Source organism: Salvia hispanica, chromosome 3 (genome assembly GCF_023119035.1).
Source record: "Salvia hispanica cultivar TCC Black 2014 chromosome 3, UniMelb_Shisp_WGS_1.0, whole genome shotgun sequence".
Lineage (NCBI taxonomy): Eukaryota > Viridiplantae > Streptophyta > Magnoliopsida > Lamiales > Lamiaceae > Salvia > Salvia hispanica.
This window is the reverse complement of record NC_062967.1, coordinates 23,493,628-23,515,390: the sequence shown is the minus strand read 5'-3', so window position 1 is coordinate 23,515,390 and position 21,763 is coordinate 23,493,628. Positions and strand designations below refer to the sequence as shown.

Genomic DNA, 21,763 nt, shown 5'->3' with positions numbered 1-21,763 from the left:
ACTGACGGCACATGTCGTACATCCAGTTCCTTCCTTATCACTTTGTCTCTCACAAAGTTCAAATCTATTTCAATATGCTTTGTCCGAGCATGAAGAACAGGGTTTGAGGCCAAGGCAATTGCACTCAAGTTATCCACCCAAACTATCGGTACTCCTCCAGGCTTAATTTTCAACTCACTCAGAATCGATTGCATCCACGTCACCTCCGAGGCAACATGCGCTAGACTTCGATACTCTGCCTCCGTGCTGGACCTCGATACCACCGACTGCTTTTTAGCACACCACGATATGAGGTTCGACCCATGATACACACAATATCCGGTTGTAGACCTTCTGTCATCAAGATCCGATGCCCAATCAGCATCGGAGAAAGCTGTAATTTGCCCATTTGATCTCGTAATGTGAATGCCATAGTCCAATGTTCCGGCAAGATACCCGAGGATCCTTTTTACGGCCTTCCAATGTGAATCGAGTGGGTTCGCCATGTATTGACTCACTTTGTTTACTGCAAGCTGATGTCGGGTCGAGTAATGGTGGCGTATTGCAGTGCCCCTACTGTACTCCTATACACCTTTCCATCGATTGAGGGATTTCCAATGACTTTGCTGAGTTCACAGTTGGATATCATGGGAGTTGGGCAGCTCTTTGCATCATCCATTTTCACCTTTTTTAAAAGATCTTTAACATAGCTTTCTTGGCCAAGATGAAAGCCTTGTTGGGTTTTTGAGACTTCAATACCCAGAAAATGCCGAACCTCCCCAAGATCTTTTAAAGAAAAGTGAGCATTCAATTGGTCGATCACCTTTTTTATGGACGCCGAATTAGAGCCAGTCACCAACATGTCATCAACGTAGAGAAGAATGTAGATGATCGATACTCTGCCTCCGTGCTGGACCTCGATACCACCGACTGCTTTTTAGCACACCACGATATGAGGTTCGACCCATGATACACACAATATCCGGTTGTAGACCTTCTGTCATCAAGATCCGATGCCCAATCAGCATCGGAGAAAGCTGTAATTTGCCCATTTGATCTCGTAATGTGAATGCCATAGTCCAATGTTCCGGCAAGATACCTGAGGATCCTTTTTACGGCCTTCCAATGTGAATCGAGTGGGTTCGCCATGTATTGACTCACTTTGTTTACTGCAAGCTGATGTCGGGTCGAGTAATGGTGGCGTATTGCAGTGCCCCTACTGTACTCCTATACACCTTTCCATCGATTGAGGGATTTCCAATGACTTTGCTGAGTTCACAGTTGGATATCATGGGAGTTGGGCAGCTCTTTGCATCATCCATTTTCACCTTTTTTAAAAGATCTTTAACATAGCTTTCTTGGCCAAGATGAAAGCCTTGTTGGGTTTTTGAGACTTCAATACCCAGAAAATGCCGAACCTCCCCAAGATCTTTTAAAGAAAAGTGAGCATTCAATTGGTCGATCACCTTTTTTATGGACGTCGAATTAGAGCCAGTCACCAACATGTCATCAACGTAGAGAAGAATGTAGATGATGTCTCCATTTGAGGACTTATGAAACAGGGACGCATCAGCTCGAGATTGAGCAAATCCGAGAGAGACAAAAACCGAGTGAATGGTATAAAACCAAGCTCGTGAAGCTTGTTTGAGGCCGTAGAGTGCTTTATTCAATTTTCACACAAGGGATGGAGACCCTTGTTCGAAACCAACCGGTTGTTTCATGTAAATATCCTCCTTCAATTCCCCATGGAGAAAGGCGTTGTTGACGTCAAGATGATTGATAAACCAACCAGCAGCAATAGCAACACTAAGAATCAAACGAATAGTATTTGGCTTCACTACCGGACTGAACGTATCATGAAAGTCAGAACCGGGCTGCTGTGAGAATCCTTGAGCCACAAGTCTTGCTTTGTATCTAGCAATGCTTCCATCAATGAGCTTTTTAAGTTTGAAAATCCAGGCTGACCCAATCAGATTTTTACCAGGAGGGAGAGTGGTTAGAATCCATGTCTTGTTTTTTATAAGAGCAAGGTATTCCTCAAGCATTGCTTGCTTCCAGACAGGTATAAGTAGAGCTGCAAGAGCAGATTTGGGTAAGAGAATTTCGGGGATGGTAACAGTGAAGACCTTAGGCTTAAAGATGCCTGCTTTAGACCTTGTCACCATTTTATGAGAAGGAGCAGGAGGTGAAGAATTGTGAGCAGGAGAGGCAGAATCAGTGGTAATGATATCATGAGTAGTAGTAGGAGTAGATGAGGACGAGCTAGCATCTGAAGGGAGTGGGTGATTAGTGATTGGATCATTTGTGGCTGGAGAGTTGGAAAAAACAGGAGCATTTGAGCTGGTGTCCGCAGCTGATGGTGAGTTTAGAGTAGGTGGAGATGGAGTGATGTGGTCTATGATACATGGATTAGGAGAAGGTGAAAGAGAGGATGAGGAATAAGTTTGAGTTGCAAGAATTGGTGTCTTCTTGTAAGGGAATGATGACTCATCAAAAACAACATCTCTTGAAACTATCACTTTACCATGAGGGAGTAAGGCCTTGTAACCTTTGTGGGAGCTGTTATATCTAAGAAATGTAGCAGCTTGTGATCTGTACTGCAGCTTATTGGTGTTGTAAGGCCTTGTGAGAGGGTAGCAAAGACACCCAAATACTCTCATAATAGTGTAATCTGGCTGTTTCTTGAAGAGCATTTCAAAAGGAGATTTCATGTTGATGATATTTGAGGGCAGTCTGTTGATCAAATGAACCGCAGTCAAGAACGCGTCATCCCAAAATTTAGGAGGCAAGTTAGCCTGAGATAAGAGAGCAAGACCAGTTTCAACAATATGCCTGTGCTTCCTTTCAGCTAGACCGTTTTGTTGAGGTGTGTGTGGGCATGACAAACGGTGATGAATTCCACTATCTTTCAGAAATCCAGATAATCCTTGAAACTCTCCTCCCCAATCACTTTGAAGAACTTTAATTTTGGTAGACAAAAGATTTTCAGCCACAGCTTTAAAGTTCTTAAATGCAGCATAGACATCACTTTTCAACTTCAAGAGGTAAATCCAAGTATGTCTACTAAATTGATCAATAAAGGTAACATAATAGGAGTATCCACATCTTGAAGTTGTCGGGGAAGGACCCCATAAATTACTATGAACAAGTTCAAGAGGATGAGAGTATGTAGATTTAGAATCAGAATATGGGAGCCTGTGAGCTTTGGAGACATTACATGGATGACAAAGAGGAGATGTTTTCATTGAATCAAAAGGAATATTACATCCATTTAGAACATGTGTTACAATGCTAAAAGATGGATGACCTAATCTCCTATGCCATAGGCCTACACTAGAAACATCAATGCTGGAAGAGGAAGCTAAGGTGGCTGAGCATGCTGTAGGAGGAAGAACTGCTGGATTTGGAGGTGTTGAAATGACAGCAGACTTAGGCAGAAAGAAGCGGTAAAGACCTTGATCAAGAGAACCCTTGAGGATTGTTTGTTGGCTGTCCTGGTCCTTAACAAGACAATGAGTAGAGTGAAATTAAAAAAATACTCCATTATCTCTAGCAAATTGTGACACACTGAACAGATTTTTAGTGATAGCAGGGACATGAAGCAAATTTTTGAGAAAAAGAGGTTTAGAACATTGTGAAGTAACAGGACAAATACTTGATTCACCAACATGATCAATGTCAACACTAGAACCATTCCCCAAAATAAGTTGTTTACCTCCATGATACTCACTGCTAATGTTGAGGTTCGAAAGGTCATTAGAGATGTGGTTTGTGGCTCCTGAATCCGGGTATCAAGAAGTCAGTTGGCTACCCTCAAAGTTGTACTCTGATAGAGGTCTGATGGATGGAAGAGGAAGTGGCTGATGAACTCGAGTTTGAACCATGTTGGCAGAGGGATTGGATTGTTGTTGCTGCCTGCCTTGTTGAATTGGCTGTGGAGTGAAGGTTTGTTCAAATCTGTGCCAGCACCTATCTGCTCCATGTCCTGGTTTTTGGCACAATTGACAAATGATTTTGGAACTAAAGCCTCTTCCTCCACGATCTCCCCTCGATGACCTGCCCCCGAAGTGTCCTCGACCTCCTTCATTTTTTCCAGAGAATCCTCCTCGATTACTTTGATAGTTGTTGTCCCTTCTTTGCCCAGTAACCTGGGCGAAATTTGCAGTTGGTAGCACTCCATCCGCTTCCACAGTTGATTGCTTTCCACTATCCAGTCTCGATTCGAAACTAAGCAAGAGTGCAGTGACATCTTGCACTGTCCACATATCACCTCTTGAAGTGATAGTTACCATCACAGAATCATACTCGTGGCACAAACCTGCAAGGATGTATAGGATTTGATCTTGCTCAAGAACTCGGCATCCTGCGGCCCCAAGCAGATCACAACATGACTTTACTTTGTTAAGGTAATCCTTCATGGAGAGACCTTCCTTCTTCAAGGTCTGCAACTGCAGCCTAAATTGCATGACTTTCGCCTTCGATTGGCTTGCAAAATTAGTTTCAAGAGCATTCCAAACATCTTTTGCGCTGCTCAGCCCCAAAATCAAGGCGCTATCTGACAACGACGCTTGTATCCACGCCGAGAGTAGCTGATCCTGACTATGCCAAGTCAGAAAATCTTCATTCACCTCCATTTGGTCTGATCCGTTCACCGCTATGAATTCCGGTGGGATCGGTAGGCTTCCTGTCAAGTGAGACTCCAAACGATATCCTCGCACAATGGCAAGGATCTGCTGTTTCCAAATGAGAAAATTATCATCATTCAGTTTGACTGAAATGGGGTGATTGTGTGAGATGGTGTAGAGATACGTGGGAGAGAGTTTTGTGCGGAAGCATGTGGGTTGTGGTTGAGTTTGAATCTGATTCTGCCATTGTAAGAGAAAAAAAAAAGAGGGTGAAAAGGTATAGAGTCAGGGCCTAGGCACCTGCTCTGATACCATGAACAAAAATAGCAACAAAGGAAAGTAGGCAAAAGAACTTCATTGTTCAAGTTTTGAATTGCATTTCTAATTTGATTTCACGAATCATGAACAAGTTACAAAATAAGCTATATATATAGTCATCTACTGCAACTGACAGAACATGCAATCTGAAACTAACTAGATCATGGTCCATCATCCTTTCTTCTAACCACCATTTCACACACGTTGTTAGTGGCCCAACAGAGCAGCTTTCCAATTCATGAGCTGAGGTGGAACTGCTTTGGATTCCTTATCTTCACGATCAATATCCACACGTGTTGCATTACATCCATATTTTTCGGTCGAGCTCGTTTCTTCATTCATCAAGTCGTGGGTAGTTTCAACACTCCGTCCGTGAATAGGAGTCTCATTTTTCCATTTTAGTCCGTCCACGAATAATAGTCCCAGTTCATAATTACCATAAATGGTAAAGTGACCCCACATTCCACTAACTCATTCCAACTCACATATTTAAAACCAATATATACAAGTGAGATTCATATTTCACTAACTTTTTTTCCATCCATTTTTCTTAACATTTCTTAAAAATCGTGCCGAAAGTAAATGAGACTTCTATTCGCTTACGGAAGAAGTATTAATTTTATAATAAAATATAAGTGAAAATGAGTTAGTGAAATGTGAGATCCATTACCAAAAATAATAACAATGAAATGTGACAAATTTTTAGAGACATGCAAGATGAATAAATGACAAATTTTTAAAGATAAAGGAATAATAAAGTATTATTTTTAAAAAATTTGTAATTAACAAACGAAAGAAAAATGATCAGTCAAACTTTTTAAGCACCAAATCATTTTAATTAAGTATCGTACCCAAATAAAAAGTTTTGGATCCCCTTCCTTCTCCCTTTCCTTTTCCCGGCGTCAAACCTTGCCCATCCACCCGCCACCTCACCTCTTCAATAGCCTTCTTCAAGCCCTCTCATCTCTTTTTTTTTTTTACATTTTAAAGTAAATATAGATTTATAGAATATAAGAAACTTAAGCTACGTACTCCCCACCTTTCAATAGTAGTAGAGTCATTTTGTTCTTTTGGCACGTTCCATAGTAGTTGCGTCATTTCTCTTTATAGTAAAAGTCAATACATTTCTTCTCACTTATTTTATTCTCTCCACGTCTCTCTACCTTTTTTATTTTCTACTTTATTCTTTTTTTTAATTAACCCACTTCACACAATTTTTTTTTAAATTCCGTGTTGAAAAGAAACGCCTCCACTACTATGGTTTGGAGGGAGTACTTTTTTCTATCTTTAACGAATAAAAGCTTTATATTTGAAAAATAAAAACTTTTGAACCGATACAGATTTTAATGTATAATTGGAAAAATAAGAGAGATGAGAAGAAAAAAGTGATTGAAGTATTATTAGTAAATAATGAGTCTTATCTCATTAGAAAGAAATAAACTTCTTAAAATAGAAAGTTTCTATTTATAAGGGACAGAACAAAATGAAATAATTTCTATTTTTAGAAGACGAGGAAGTGTCTTATTAGTTATATACTCCATTAATATTTTCATGAACAAACTCTTATTTAGTTTGCATTAGTATTATTTATTTTATTTTATATATTTACGTTAATTTTAATACCTTCACATTTGTCATTGTTATTATCTATTCTATAAATTTATTTATTCTAAAAGGTCATTGTTTCATTTGGCCTATATTTAAGATAAATGGATAAATAATAAATTAGTCTTGGACTTTTATGTAACTTTTAAAATTAACAATGTTAATAACAATTTTTAGAGTATTAAAATCTAATTAAATATAAAAACAAAACGAACAGCGTTGTATGTGAGCTAAGTAACTATATAAAAAAAATGTAAGGATTTCTATAAGAACACATAAGTTTTCAGAATTGCTTCAAACGGAAGGCTGGCACTTTGGGCTTTTATTATTTCAACGTTCAAAAAATAGAGGCCCAGTTTTGCTTAATTTCTAAGATTCTTTTCTCTATAGGCCATAGGCTTATTTGGTTTTACAATTGGACGAAAATATTGTTAAATTGTTTGTTAATATACTTTAGTGCTCAATGTGTTCGAATCGAATAAATACAAGGAAGTCAATACTATTACTTATACTCCTTCATCCATTAAAATAAAATGAATGAAAAAAAATATTACGAAAGTGAAGTCTATATACGATAAAACAGTACTACTATTCTTTTTCAGAATTTGGTTGCTTATCCATAGGCCATAGACATAGGGAATTTCATTTACCCCTTCAAAACCCTTCAAAATCCTTCTTTTACTAGAGAAAACTTTCCAACCCCTTGGGTCAAATATTGCATAATGGAGTATGTTTAACTAAGAAATACCCTATCCCATAATAAAATAAATGCCGAATGCATTTTTATTGCGAGAAGGGACAATAGTTGAACCACTAATACTTTTCCATTTAAAAAGAAAAAAAGTTACTAAAATAATGAACTTTGGGAACTTTATGAGAGTATGAGGATGGTGATTTGAGAGTGTTCTTGTTGTGACCCTGAAATTTGGGATATACTAATATTCAATTATTTTTTTTCATTATTTGAGACTTTTATATACAGAGACATAGATTGACATGCAATCAATTGGCACGTAAGAAATGTTGTTTGGCTGAATGATTGGCTGTGAAAAAATTGCATAACTCTCATAAGTTTGTTTGGCTGAATGATTTGATATTTTGATGTGAGCATTAGGCCTCACAAAGAAATTTTTGATACAAAAATTCCACCGTCCCTAAGTTGGAAAGCCATATTTTGGATTAATTGCCAATTTGCGATGTGTTTTGCAGTATGATTGCGTAGAATTTATGCCGCAAAATTGCAATTTGGTGTACCACTGGAGATGCCCTTTCTTCATCACCATTTTGATTTCAGCCCCTAATACCTCCAAAGACCTCTGCCAACATCAGCCGTCGTGTCATCATCCCTAGCTGTCTTAAGCCTTCTTCCTGCGCTACAAAGAGAAGATGAGAACTTGAATATACCCTTGATGTAACTGCAAATTTAAAGGCTCCACTTAATCACTCTTTAGTTATACACGATCATTTTTAACCAGTCCGGATCACCTAATGCATTCCCTAATCCATTTCCTACGCCACCCCTCACAAATATATTATATTATAGTGGGGTCCACTCTCATGTATGTGAGGGGTGGAGTAGAAAATGAATTAGGGAATGCATTAGGTGATCCGGATTGGATAGATATCATGTGAGGCATGAGTCCCCGCAGCTGCATATTAGTAACTAAAATATGAATGAGATCATACCCCAAAAAGTCAATCAATTCATAATCATGCATATCAGCAATACAGCTTGAAAAAATAACAAAGATCCAACAATTCAAATGCAGCCAAAAAAATAAAGCAAATAAAGAAATCCACTCTACGTTACTACTACAACAAAAATCACAAATTAAAACTGACAGATCCTTCTATTGACGAGGATATATCAAAATACTTGAAACCAAAACAAAACAATTTTATTACTATGGTACATCAAACTCCATCAGAAGGCAAATCCATAGTAGAATAATAGAGAAAATGGGATTGGGAACTAACGCATACTAATGTTGGCCGATCCCATCGCCTTTGCGGTGGAAGTTTTGGGTAGCTCAGCCATTACCACCACCGTCTTTGGCGCTAATTTATATTGATTACGATTAAAATTACTACTCCCTCCGTTCCTTCATAGTTGAGGCGGAACTTTTCGGTTCGGAGTTTAAGAAATGAATGTGGAATATGTTAAATAAATAGATAAAAAAGTAAGAAAGAGAAAAAGGTAGAGAGAATAAAGTAAAAAGTGAATAAAATAGAGAGAATAAAGTAAGAGAGAGTAAAGTAAGAAAGAGGAAAAAGTTACTATATATGAAAATGACTCAATGGAAAAATGACTCAACTATGAAGGAACGGAGGGAGTACATGATTAGTTCTGTTCTCAATAATACCTAGGTTCTCATAACCTAAACAAAGTAGGAGTATGCAATACAAAGTTTGATTTTAAAATAGCACATGAATGGCATTTAATTTGGTATGAATGAAAACGCAGCAAATCATAATACAATTCGGTAAATGTCACAATTACAACCAAATCAAGTACAGTATTATTAAACCAGTATACTCTAAAAGTCAACGTTGACTCACTAGAGCTTGCTGAGGTTTGCCGATCCCATCGCCTTCGCCGCCTCTCTGAGCACAAACTTTTGTATTTTTCCGGTGGAAGTTTTGGGCAGCTCCGCCTCGAAAACCACCGTCTTCGGCACCATATACCGTGGCATCCTCTCCCTGCAATACTCAATCAAATCCTTCTCCGTCGGCTTCTCCTTCACTCCTTCCTTCAAGCTCACAAACGCACACGGCGTCTCTCCCCAGAACTCATCCGGCCTCGCCACCACCGCTGCCTCATTCACCGCCGGATGCGAATACAAAACCGATTCCACCTCCACACTGCTCAGATTCTCCCCGCCGCTGATGATCACGTCCTTGGACCGGTCCTTGATCTCTAAATATCCATCGGGGTGCATCACTCCGACATCGCCGGTGAAAAACCACCCGTCTTTCAACGCCTTGGCGGTCCCCTCCGCGTCTTTCAAATAGCCTAACATCACGCAGCCGCCGCAGAGAACCACCTCACCTAGAGTTTTCCCATCGCGCTCCACGCTTTTCCCTGTTTCAGCATCGATCACGTCGATCTCCGCCATCCCTGGAGTTCTCACGCCTTGTCGCGCCTTCAGCTTCGCCCTCTCCACCGCCGGAAACATGTTCCACTTTTTCTTCCACGTGCAGAACACCACCATCCCTCCGGTCTCCGTCAGGCCGTATCCGTGGCTCACGATGAACCCGAGCGATTCCGTCTGGAAAAGAACCGCCGCCGGAGGCGGCGCTCCGGCGGTCATGATCTCCACCGGCTTCTCCAGCGGCTTCGGATTGCCATTTGTGAGCATGTTGAGCACCACCGGCGCGCCACACATGTGCGTCACGTGGTACTTACGAATGGCGGCGTGGATTGCGGCGGCGTCGAATCTGCGGAGGCAGACATTGGTTCCACCCGCGGCGGCCATGCCCCAAGTGTAGCTCCACCCGTTGGCGTGGAACATCGGCAGCGTCCATAAATAAACCGGCTCCTTCGGCACCGACCACGAAATCAACGAATCGATCGTCACGAGGAAAGTGCCGCGGTGGCTATGGACTACGCCTTTAGGCGCCGATGTAGTGCCAGAGGTGTAATTCAGAGTTAACGGATCGGACTCGGTCTCCGGCTTAACCCAATCGAAATTAGGATCGCCGTTAGCCAAAACGGTGTCGTAATCCGCTAAGAATCCTGGCTTGGAAGCACCTCTAGGCTGGGCTTCCTCAGCAATCAGGACGAGTCTCGGGAGCGAGCTAGTCGGGGGGAACAGAGAGATGGCTTCAAGCACGATTGATTCGGATTGGTAATCAACGAAGACGAGCTTGGACTCGGCGTGGCGGAGGATGACGGACATAGTGTGGGCGTTGAGGCGGAGGTTGACGGTGTTGAGGACGGCTCCGGCCATGGGGATGGCGAAGTGGAGCTCGTACATGGCGGGGATGTTTGGAGCGACGACGCTCACGACGTCGCCCCGGGTGATGCCTAAGGAAGAGAGAGTGGAGGCGATCTTACGGCAGCGGAGATAGGTCTGTGACCATGTGTAGGTGGTGGAGCCATAGACGATGGAGGGGCAGTCGGCGTAGACGGTGGCGGCTCGCTCGATGAAGCTGATCGGCGTCAACGGCCTCGAGTTAGCCGGGCTTGGTTTCAGGTGATCCATTTTTTATTTCTGCAAAAGCTGTGTTGTTTTTGATTAATGAGATTGATTTTGGAGGGTAGATAACAGAAAAAGAATCTACAATACTAATCCCTTGTTTGTCATGTTCATAAATCACGGGTTTATGTTCAACCTAACTTGTCTGGTTTAATAATTTAAGTCACCAAAACCCAAAAAAATCTGTCGATAATGATGGATCACATTAATTTTGGATTTGAGATTTTGATAAATTATTTTCTTATGTGGTTTTGTATGAGAGCGATATCATGTTTTATGTACAATGATAGTGATAAAATTACACAAAGATTTTATAATTTTAATTTTTATGAATATTGAAAAGAATAAGAAACAATTAAATGGCGGGGGTTAAATTATTATTTTGATAATATGAATAATATACAGAAACAATTATATTTAGTAGTAACATAGTACAAAATTACATTTTGGTGAATAGTAAATAAATGGAGGATGATTGCAAGATTGTTTATGAGGCTAAATACAAATTATCCAAAAGGCTCTTATGATTTGCTGATTAATCAGCCCATAATTCATAACATCAATTTTGTCTTTGCTATGCGACCATGTGAATTTATCAGAAGATATGGCTGGAATCTATCTCTTCTCTTTAATTCTCGTTTCTTTGTGGAAGTAATTTTCCATTTTGGTGAAATAAGGTGTTTTGTTAAATATTTTTTGCCTTCTTTTGGAGTGGGATGTGTAGGATGAGGATGAGAGAAGAATTAAGGGTATCAAATGAGTCAGCGGTTACATATTCTAAAGTAAATTTAATGCACTAATAAACATAAATAAGTAATAAAATATTTCAAAAATAATTGTAACAAAGTAACTATCACTATCTAGTATTTAATGGTTGCACCCACATGGATGCTCCATAAGAAAACACATTTAACAAACTACAGTTGTCAAGCGGGCTTGATCCGAGTTAGACTAGGATTGTCAAGTGGACTAGGCCGGCCTAAGCCCATCAATTCCCGCCTATATTTTGGCTGGACTTTTATTCAAACAAATTATATTTTGTTAAAAATATCTCAAATTTTATTAAATTATCTATGTTAATTATTACTCTCTTCGTCAGTGAATAGGAGTCTCATTTCATTCCGACATGGGTTTTAAGAAAAAATGAGTGAAAGAAAGTAAGTGGGATATGAGTTAGTGATAAAATGCAAACTCATACATTGTACAAACTCCAAGCATTTCAACACAGTTTCGACAGTTTGCATTTGATTATTGATGCAGTATTGGATGATAAAACTTGGAAGCTAAGCAAGTTACATTTTTTATTTTATTTATTTCCTAGTTAATAGAGTTAGTAGATGGTAAAATATTAGGAGTAATTATTTTTCCTTCTACAAAATTAGATTTTCTTTTTGTTTTTTTTCTTATTTTCCTTTTAGTTTTATTTTTAAGTTTATGATTTTCCTTTGCTTATATAGAGGCTTCATTGTTGAACTTAAAAGACTTGATTATTAATTTTACATTGAGTTTTATACTCTAGAGTTCTCAATTGATTGAGTTCTTTATTTACCAGTTTAGTCATTCTCCGTACGTTTTTGCATCATTTGGTATCAGAGACGTACGGAGAATGACTGAACTGATAAATAAAGAACTCAACTTGTGTATATTAGTTTTAAATGATATATGAGTGGAATGAGTTAGTAGAATGTGAGACCTCTTTACCATTAATAGTAATTATGAACCGTTACTTTTATTCACGGACGAACCATAAATAGAAAAACAAGACTCTTATTCGCGGACGTAGGAGTAATATAAGATTTTAAATGTTTTAGAAGTTGTTTAGTTATTATACTTCCTCCGTTCGTTGTTAATTGTGGTGTTTCTTTTTGGAAATTAAGAATAGTATGTTAAGTGGATGGTGAATAAAGTAAGAGCGATGAAAAGAGGTTAAAGTAAAAGGATGGTTACATTTTGCACAAAAATAGAAATGACCCAATTAGCTTGGAACATTCCAAAATAGAAAAATTAATATAAAACGGAGGAAGTATTTTTTTTCAATCCTATGTTTTTTCAAAGTATTTTATTGTAATGTAATTATTATATTTATATTTATATAAGAACTTCATAATTATTCTATTAATTTGTCACCATTTGACCTGACACGGATTTTAAGAAATGTAATAGAAAGTTTGTTGAAAAAACTAGTGGAATATGAGTTATACTTTTATGTAAGTTAGTGGAATGTGATGTCCACTACCAAAATTAATAAAAGTGAAATGTGACAAATTTTTAAGGATAGATAAAATGAATTAGTGACGAATTTTCAGAAATAAAAGAGTAATAAAATATTATTTTTAAAATATTCATAACTTACAAACGAAAAAAAATAATCAGTCAAATTTTTAAGCACCAAATCACCTTAATTAAGTATCGTAGCCCAAACAAACAGTTTTGGATTCCCTTCCTTCTCCCTTTTCCTTTTCCCGGCCTCAAGCCTCGCCCATCCTCCCGCCGCCTCACCTCTTCAATAGCCTTCTTCAAGCCCTCTCATCTTCTTTTTACATTTTGAAGTAAATATAGATTTGTAAAATATGTGAAACTTAAGCTAAATACTAAAAGCTTTATATTTTAAAAATAAATTTTTTTGAACTAACACAGATGTTAATGAATAATTTTAAAAATACGAGAGATAGGAAGAAAAAAGTGATGAAAATATTATTACTAAAAAATAATCTCATCTCAATAATAAGAAATAAACTTTCTAAAATAGAAAGTTTCTATTTTCAAGAGATAAAAAAATGAAATAATTTCTATTTTTAAAAGATGGATGAAGTATCTTATATAGTTATTAGTTATATACTCTATGGAATGCGTTAAAATGACAACACCTCTTAAAATAACACCATACCAGCATTCTTAGCCAATCATTTGAACACGCGGACGAATAATCAGCTGCCATGTGGCAATCATAAAAAATGCCCAAGGGTAAATTTTCTGGGCCAACAATATCCAATACACTACACAACAATATCGAATACACTAGACAACAATTTACAACAATTTTTTTTCGGCTAGCAATATCCAATATGTTAGACAACAATCTATACAATCTATAGATTGATGTCTAACGTTTATACTATTGTTGTGTAGCGTTTATAATATTGCTGGATACGATGGTGTCACAATGTCATTTTAAGAGTTGTTGTCGTTTTAACACAAACCTATACTTCATTAATATTTTCATGAACAAACTCTTATTAATTTGCATTAGTATTATTTCTTTCATTTCATATATTTATGCTAATTTTAATACCTTCAAATTTATAATTTTTATTATCTATTCTATAAATTAATTTATTCTAAAAGGTCATTGCTTCATTTGGCCTATAATTTAAGATAAATGAATAAAATAATAATTAGTCTTGGACTTTTATGAACTTTTAAAATTAACAATGTTAAGAATAATTTTTACAGTATTAAAATCTAATTAACTTTAAGAATACTACGAACACTGTGTTGTATGTGAGCTAACTGATAGTGATGTGATAAATATGTAAATACCATTTCTCTTCAAATAATATAAGGATTTCTATAAGAACACATATGGTTTCAGAACTTCTTCAAACGGAAGGCTGGCACTTTTTCTTATTTCAACGTTAAAAAAAATAGAGGCCCAATTTAAGCTTAATTTCTAATATTCTTTTCTCTATAGGCCTTAGGCTTATTTGGTTTTACCATTGGACGAAAATACTGTTAAATTATTTGTTAATATACCTAAGTGCTCAATGTGTTCGAATAGAATAAATACAAGGAAGTCGATACAATACTTACACTCCATCTGTTAATAGTTGGGCACATTTTGACGGCCACATATTTTAAAAAAATGTATATTAAAATGAATTGGAAAAAATATTATGGAAGTTAAGATGGGTTTACTTTTATATACTCTTATCAATTTTATAATAAAATGCAAGTGAGATAAAATCAATGGAACGTAAGATCTATTACCGAAAATTGTAAAAAAAATGAGATAGTAGTATTTATTAATAGATGAATAAAAAATGAGACGATTATTGATAGATGAATAAAGTACTTTATACGATAAAAACATTATTTAAAAAAAAAATAGTTGCTTATCCATAGGCCATTGGAAATTTCATTTATCCCTTCAAAATCCTTCTTTTACTAGAGAAAAATTTCAATTTCCTTGGGTCAAATATAATACTAATAAACATTAAAATGATTTGAAACAAGATTTATTATTCTCTTCTTCCTATAGGTAATCTTTGTTCACCTACAGTTGATTGTTCTCTCTAGGGATTTCAGTACAATTTGCAACTCATGGGCTGAATTAAATAGCCTACCAAAATTAGAGGATTAAGATTAAAATTTTTTAGCTCAATAAATTTACAACTCGATTATTCCATACTCGATTAACTTGCAACCCATTAGGATCAGATCTGAAAACTCGCTGAGCCGACCCATCGACATCCCTAGTTCTTTCTTACTTTACTGGTTACGTATTATAACCTATACCAACACTAAATGACCTATTTTTATGAGACGGAAGGTATATAAATTAAAATATTAGAATAAAAAAATTGATAAATACTTCCTCAGTTTTTTTTTTTTTCATTTTAACTTGTTTCACAAAAATAATTTTTTTTCTTTTTCTGGCATGATTTTTTTTCTTATTTGTTTGACTCAATTATTCATTTACTATACTTTAATCATTTCTTTTTAATATTTTCTCTTACTTAATTTTATACAGTATTGATATTTTATTTTTTATTTTTTATTTCTTTTGAACTGAACAAATTAAAAAACTAAATTCAGTCATTACTCGACAGATAAACAGGAGTTTAGAGCATCCACAATGCCGGTTAGCCGATTCACGTCGCTAGCCGATCGGCTATCCGAATCATTGCAACCGGCCAGCCGAGAATCGGCGTAAAAATCGGCGTGGGCTAGCAGATTAGAGGGCGCTGGCTGATGCGCTGGCCGCCATTGTGGCGTGCCGATCAGCCAGCCGATCGGCCAACGCCAATTTTCGTTTTTTTTTTAATTTTTTTGAAAACCTATATATACGCGATTTTAGTTTCATTTTCATTTGCACCACTTGTTTTAACGAGTTTTCTCTCTTTTAAATTTCTGTACAAGAGCAACATCGAGGGATGAGTAACGCGGGTGGTAGCGGTGGTGGTAGTGGTGGTAGTGGTTGGGATGCTGAGGAGTACGAACGGCAGATGAACGAGGCTATGGAGGCCTACATGAACCGCGAGATGGAGCGGTACATGCGAAGGGTGGAACAACAGGCGGTACGTCGCCCTCCACCGGTTGTCCACCGCCGAGCAAATGTGATTGATCGGGATCACGTAGGCCGCACATCAGCGCCTATATGACGACTACTTCGCTCCGGACCCGCGGTTTCCAAAAACCATGTTCGGGCGGCGTTTTAGAATGCGCAGGGAGTTGTTTATGCGTATCGTTGATGCTTTGGAGCGTCGATATCTTTATTTCCGCTTCGGGCACGATGCGGCTGGCAGACCCGGCCACACCCCTATCCAAAAGTGCACGGCGGCAATCGGGCAGTTGGCCTACGGAGGCGCGGCGACATGTGGGATGAGTACCTCCACATCGGTGAGACGACTTCTCCGCAATGTCTCGAAGTTTTTCTGTTAGGGCGTGATTCAAATTTTCTAAGTGAGGAGTACCTTCGAAGCCCTACCCCCCAAGATTGTCGAGAATCTGATGCAGATGCACGGGGAGCAGCATGGGTTCCCCGGGATGTTAGGCAACATAGATTGTATGCATTGGGAGTGGAAGAACTGCCCGACTGCCTGGAAGGGGGCCTACACGACCGGCTACAAGTCAAAGAATCCCACGATGATCCTCGAGGCCGTAGTTGATTATCGGCTGTGGATCTGGCATGCGTATTTTGGGGTAGCCGGGTCGAACAACGACCTCAACGTCCTCAACTCGTCGCCCCTCTTCAACGAGAAGTGTCAGGGCATCGGTCTAGCCATCTCATTTGTAGCCAACGGCAACCGGCATGATATGGGCTACTACTTGGCGGATGGGATATACCTTAGGTGGCCCGTCTTTGTGAAGACAATCAGGCACGCGGCGGATGACAAGAAGGCCTACTTTGCGAAACGACAGGAGTCGGCGCGCAAGGACGTGGAGCGCGCATTTGGTGTGCTCCAGTCTCGATGGGCGGCAATTAAGGGTCCAACGCGTTTGTGGGATGTCAAATGCGTTTCCCAAATAATGTACGCCTTATTCAACTCCAAAAGGATATAATTGAAGAGTTGTGGGCACGGAAGACTGCACGGCGATAGTTTTTTTTCTTTATTATGTAATTTATTTTTTTAAATGAATGTACTTTTTTTAATGCAATTAATGAATTTTCCCGTATATGTCTCGTAAATTTAATTCCGCAATTTAATCGTAAATTTAATTCCGTAAATGTAGTTGTTTTTGAATTATTTTTATTGTGGCTGGCCTATGGCTGATGTGTCAGGTGGATTTTTAGTGCTGCTGACGTGGCAGAGAGAGAGAGTGGCTGGCCTATGGTTTGGCCTATTTCTACCGTGGATGCTCTTATATATAGGGCTCCAGTAAATTTATTACTCCATTTTGCAAAATAACTTTTCCTCTTCTTCAATACACTCAGCAGACTCAGAACCCTAATTTGTGTCACGCAATAGCTGCATAACTGCGTCCCTACCTCCGATAGTGGTGCTGGACTAAATTTGGTGGTGAGTTACACATATTTTTAATCACATTCCTTCTTTCTGTTGAATGTGCACTGATCGTGGCTGTTTCTTCTTTTCTATGCTTTGATGAAAGTTGATTTAGTTGTTTATGGAGTGTTGCATGCATGGGTGGAGAGGCGATGTATATGTGAAGACATGCATGCAGTATACATGAGTTGGCAATTATGTTTAGTTGTATTCTTCGTTTAGGAAATAAGCTTGGATCAATAATCAATAATGTGCACGTGAACATACGCTGAGCTGGCGCTGAGGTGGCAGGAGATGACGGAGAGGTGACGTGGAGCTAATGTGGAAAGTGAGCACGCAAGATGCATGGGAGAGGCGGTATAAAAGGGGACCACACCACCTTTTCTTAGAGTGTGTATTTTTGTTGGTGAATGTTCATGTGTTTTAGATCGTGGATCTAGAGCATCGTATCTCCTGATTGTGTGTGTTGTAATCGTTACTCTTTGATCGTAATACAATTCCTATTTGAGTGTTCATTGATTGAATAGCGTGCGTGCTCTGTTTTTCGAGTGAGAGATTGTGGAAGTGTTGCGATTTCATCCACGATTGGGAAGCCTCGAGGTAAAAACGCAACAATGGAGTTCATTGAAGGTCGCTTCTTTTATCTCCGATTTTAAATGCATGTCGAATTGATTTGTGAATTTGCTACCTAATGTTGAATTTTAAATGTTTTATTTACTGATTGTGTAGATTAGTATCGAAAAATGGAGCCAGATTTCTTCGCATATCTGCCATTAGAAATCATCCCCAAAATCCTGTTAAGGCTCTCTGTTCGAACCATTGCAATCGGCAAGTGTGTTTGCAAATCATGGCTGGATCTGTTCAGCTCTGATGATTTTGTTGATTTGCATTTTTCCCAATCTTCTCCCGCCTTAGCTGTGTTGATGCGCTCAGATCGGTGCACTCTCTTCGGAATTACCGATCAACTCGATCGCCCCTGCATTCCGCTCATAAATTCCCCGTTCCCTCACGGAGTAGCTATAGATGGTGCTGCCGGCGGCATGCTCCTTCTAACATTCGCTGGAACTCAAACTGAAATTGAAACTCTCCGTGTATGCAATCCAATCACCCGTGAATGTGTTGAGCTATGCTGCCCTCCGCCTCCACTAGCTATGGAGTTTGGACCTCGAACTGTATATGGATTTGGAGCGAGCAAAACAAGTGGCGAGTACAAGGTAGTTCGGATCAGTCCTTATCCCGACTGTCATGTATACACCCTTGGACCAGTGGAAATGTGGAGATGTGTCGAAATGAACAACTCGCTTAATTACGAGGATGATGGCTGTAGCTGTGGTGCTTTTGTTAATGGAAATCTACATTGGTTGGTATATTCAGATTTGGATGGCAGCGCGTGGATTTCTTGTTTTGATCTCGAGGCAGAGTGTTTTACCGCCTTCTCTGTTCCTCTTTCCTATGAAAGCTTGTCAGTTTTGAGGGATTGCCTGTGCGTGTGTGAATACACGTTGGATAATGAAATTGTTATATGGACGATGAAGGAATATGGGGTCGACCAATCTTGGGCTAAGGAGTATGTGATTAGCCGAAATCCTGGTTTTGATCGACGTGGCTACAAAAGTGTGTATCCGATCAAAGTTTTCGAAAATGGTGACATATTGATGTTATGGGGTGCCAAGTTCCTTATGTACTACTCTAAGGAGATGAGAACTACTCAAGAAATTGGTGGTTTTGAATCAGAGGGTTATACTTGTAACAGAATGATTGTCACTCCAAGCTTGGTCACGCTCAAAAGGTTGGGTATGGAGAATGTGATCTCAATTCTGGCTGATTAGCTATGTAGCACCACCATCTTTTGTGTCTTTCTAATATGCTAATATTTGTTTGTAAGTTTCTTTAGAGACTCGTGTTGCAAGTAATGTTTTTTTATGCTTGTAATTGTTGGTTATACTTTTAAGTATTTATTTCATAAGTATTCTTATGTCACTGTTATGTAGTGTTACGGTTATAAATTGGAATTTATCAAACCATCTCTTTAGTGCATAACTAGAGATCGAATCTCAACCACTAAAATGAAAAGGTGAGATTGAGTTTTAATATTTTTAGATTTTGAAAACATTGAGGCCATTTTAAGGGCGTTATAGTTTATTTTTAAAATTTGAATTTAAAAACACGGTCATTTAGTCATTTAAAATTTCAAATTCAACTTCATCATCAAGCAAATATTTGCCACTAGTTTTAGTCAAACTAGTTGAAACTGCTAGAAGAGTAAAAATGCTAGAGTTGGACTTTTGCATTGGAGCTGGGGGAAGGAGAGGTGATGGTGATGGCAAATGATGGCAGAAGGGAATTGAAGAGCTTCACCATTTGATTGTCCCTTCTAAAAAGAGAAGGCTAGAAGCAAGTTAAAAATTTTGTTTAGCTATCTTTGAGAAGGCTTGAAGCAAGTTGAAAATTTGTATGGCTATCTTTGTATTTGAAGCTATCAATGGAAATGGATTCTTGAAAAAAAAAAAAAAACTAGTTGAAACTGCGTCTTCACTTTCTGTTCAGAAATCTTACAGCACAAGTGTTAAGTTTCATACCATATATACTTGTATTACTATAAGTGATCAACACTAGTCTTATACTTATATGCAAAAAAATGGAACGAGATTTCTTGGCATCCCTACCTTCAGAAATCTTCATCAATATCTTATCAAGGATCTCTGTTCGAACCATTGCAATTAGCAAATGCGTTTCCAAACCATGGCTCGATTTGATCGAGACTCGTGCTTTTGTCAACTCTCATCTTTCCAAATCCATCCCCTCTATGCTGTGTTGATGCGCCACAGGGGACCGAATGGCTGCAGATTTTTTGAATTCCAGGACCAAGTCGACGATCTCCAGAGCTGTGATCGTCGCTACAATCTACTCACCAAGATTGATCTAAAACATGATGCAATATTATTGGGTGCTGCTAATGGCTTGCTTTTTCTGTACAACTTCGGCTCCCACCATCAAACTCTTGGTATGTGCAATCCGATCACTCGTTAATACGTTGAGCTTTGCTTCAATAATGAACTTGTCATCTCTTCTGATGCACAAGAACATTTTGCAATTTATGGATTTGGAGTAAGCAAAATAAGTGGGCTAAAGGGGGTTTGGAATGTTCCCGGATCAGATTGCTATGCATACACTGTTGGAACAGGGTCATGGAGGCACGTGGAAGCCAATGCGTTGTTCGAGCACAAATCCTTTGGCTCTGCTGTATTTGTTAAAGGAAATCTCCATTGGTTGGTGTCAAATTCCAAAGCGAAGCTGTTGATTTGTTGCTTTTGAAAACCGGGTGTTTTACAGGTTTTTTCGTCCCTCCTCTTCGAAGAAGCTATGGGAAAGGGAGCATTACTTCTTTGAGGGATTGCCTATGTTTTTGTGATAACACAAGTGAAGGTGAAAGTGTTATTTGGGCGATGAAAGAGTATGGAGTTGAGAAATCTTGGAGCAAGAAGTATGTGAGAAGGAAAGATCCTAATCTTGTCGAACTTTGCTACTGGCGTTGACCCGGTGATATGTTTAAAAACGGTGACATGTTGATGTTAAAGTATGAGAACACATTCTTGCACTACTCCAGCAAGAGTGATACTAGTGAGGAAATAAGTGTGTTTGATCGGAGATGGATGGGTATTTGAATGCGAGAGTTTGTTTCATTCAAAGGTTTGGGCTCATTGATGAGGAGCTTGCTCCACCCAGTTGTTGTCCACTATTCAAGTCATGCTGGTGGACGGACTAATTTAGGAAACAACTATAGTTACTTTATGTGATTTTTCGTATATTGTTATCCGTCTTATGTTATCTTTGGCTTTATAATTTGATGAAAAATAACTTTATCTTTATATAACTTATTTATAATTAATTTTAATTGGTCAAATTATATTTCGGCCACGTTTGGTAGCTATATTTCATCATTTCTTTTTATCACAACTTTACTACTCCCTCCGTCCCGGCTAAGATGACACATTTCTTGGTGGGCACGTGATTTTAGGAGTTATTGGTTAAAGTGTTTAATTGAAAAGAGAATTAGGTGTTAGTATTAAAATAGAAAAAGAAAAAAAGATGAATATTTTAATAGGAGTGAGAAAAAGTGGTTGAGTATATTACTTGAAGAGGGAAATTTTTCAGAAAAGGAAATGTATCATATTAGTTGGGACAAATTAAAAAAGAAAATGTGTCATCTTAAGTGGGACAGAGGACACCACGATAATAAAATGTAAGATCTATTGTCAAAAGTTGTAAAAAAAAATGGAAAACATATCATCTTTTCTCCATCTTAAGTGGG

General features: G+C 38.4%; 2 protein-coding genes and 1 non-coding gene across 5 annotated transcripts; 1 reads left to right on the top strand and 2 right to left on the bottom strand.

Annotated features, from left to right (window-relative positions):
• Nucleotides 1–4,198: 4,198 nt before the first annotated feature.
• LOC125217209 lies at nucleotides 4,199–4,334 on the bottom strand. Its single transcript, XR_007175628.1, has one exon. It is a non-coding gene; the product is annotated as a small nucleolar RNA Z247 (small nucleolar RNA).
• Nucleotides 4,335–7,590: 3,256 nt separating this feature from the next.
• On the bottom strand, nucleotides 7,591–10,814 carry LOC125211755 (2-methylpropanoate--CoA ligase CCL4-like). 2 transcript variants are annotated; one of them, XM_048111671.1, is made up of 2 exons: nucleotides 9,087–10,814; nucleotides 7,591–7,900 (listed from the first exon to the last, which is right to left on the bottom strand). In XM_048111671.1, exons 1-2 carry the CDS (start codon nucleotides 10,730–10,732, stop codon nucleotides 7,825–7,827), a joined length of 1,722 nt encoding a protein of 573 aa, XP_047967628.1. In that variant the 5' UTR covers nucleotides 10,733–10,814; the 3' UTR covers nucleotides 7,591–7,824. The 2 variants fall into 2 exon arrangements, with proteins under 2 accessions (XP_047967628.1, XP_047967629.1); XM_048111672.1 differs by having other exon boundaries at nucleotides 7,832–7,895; nucleotides 9,087–10,813.
• A 7,138-nt stretch (nucleotides 10,815–17,952) lies between these two features.
• On the top strand, nucleotides 17,953–19,336 carry LOC125210769 (F-box protein CPR1-like). Of its 2 annotated transcripts, none has more exons than XM_048110353.1 (2): nucleotides 17,953–18,081; nucleotides 18,181–19,336. In XM_048110353.1, the coding sequence occupies exon 2, from the start codon at nucleotides 18,195–18,197 to the stop codon at nucleotides 19,278–19,280; it is 1,086 nt and encodes a 361-aa protein (XP_047966310.1). In that variant the 5' UTR covers nucleotides 17,953–18,081; nucleotides 18,181–18,194; the 3' UTR covers nucleotides 19,281–19,336. The 2 variants fall into 2 exon arrangements, with proteins under 2 accessions (XP_047966310.1, XP_047966311.1); XM_048110354.1 differs by having other exon boundaries at nucleotides 18,000–18,051.
• The last annotated feature ends 2,427 nt before the right edge of the window (nucleotides 19,337–21,763 follow it).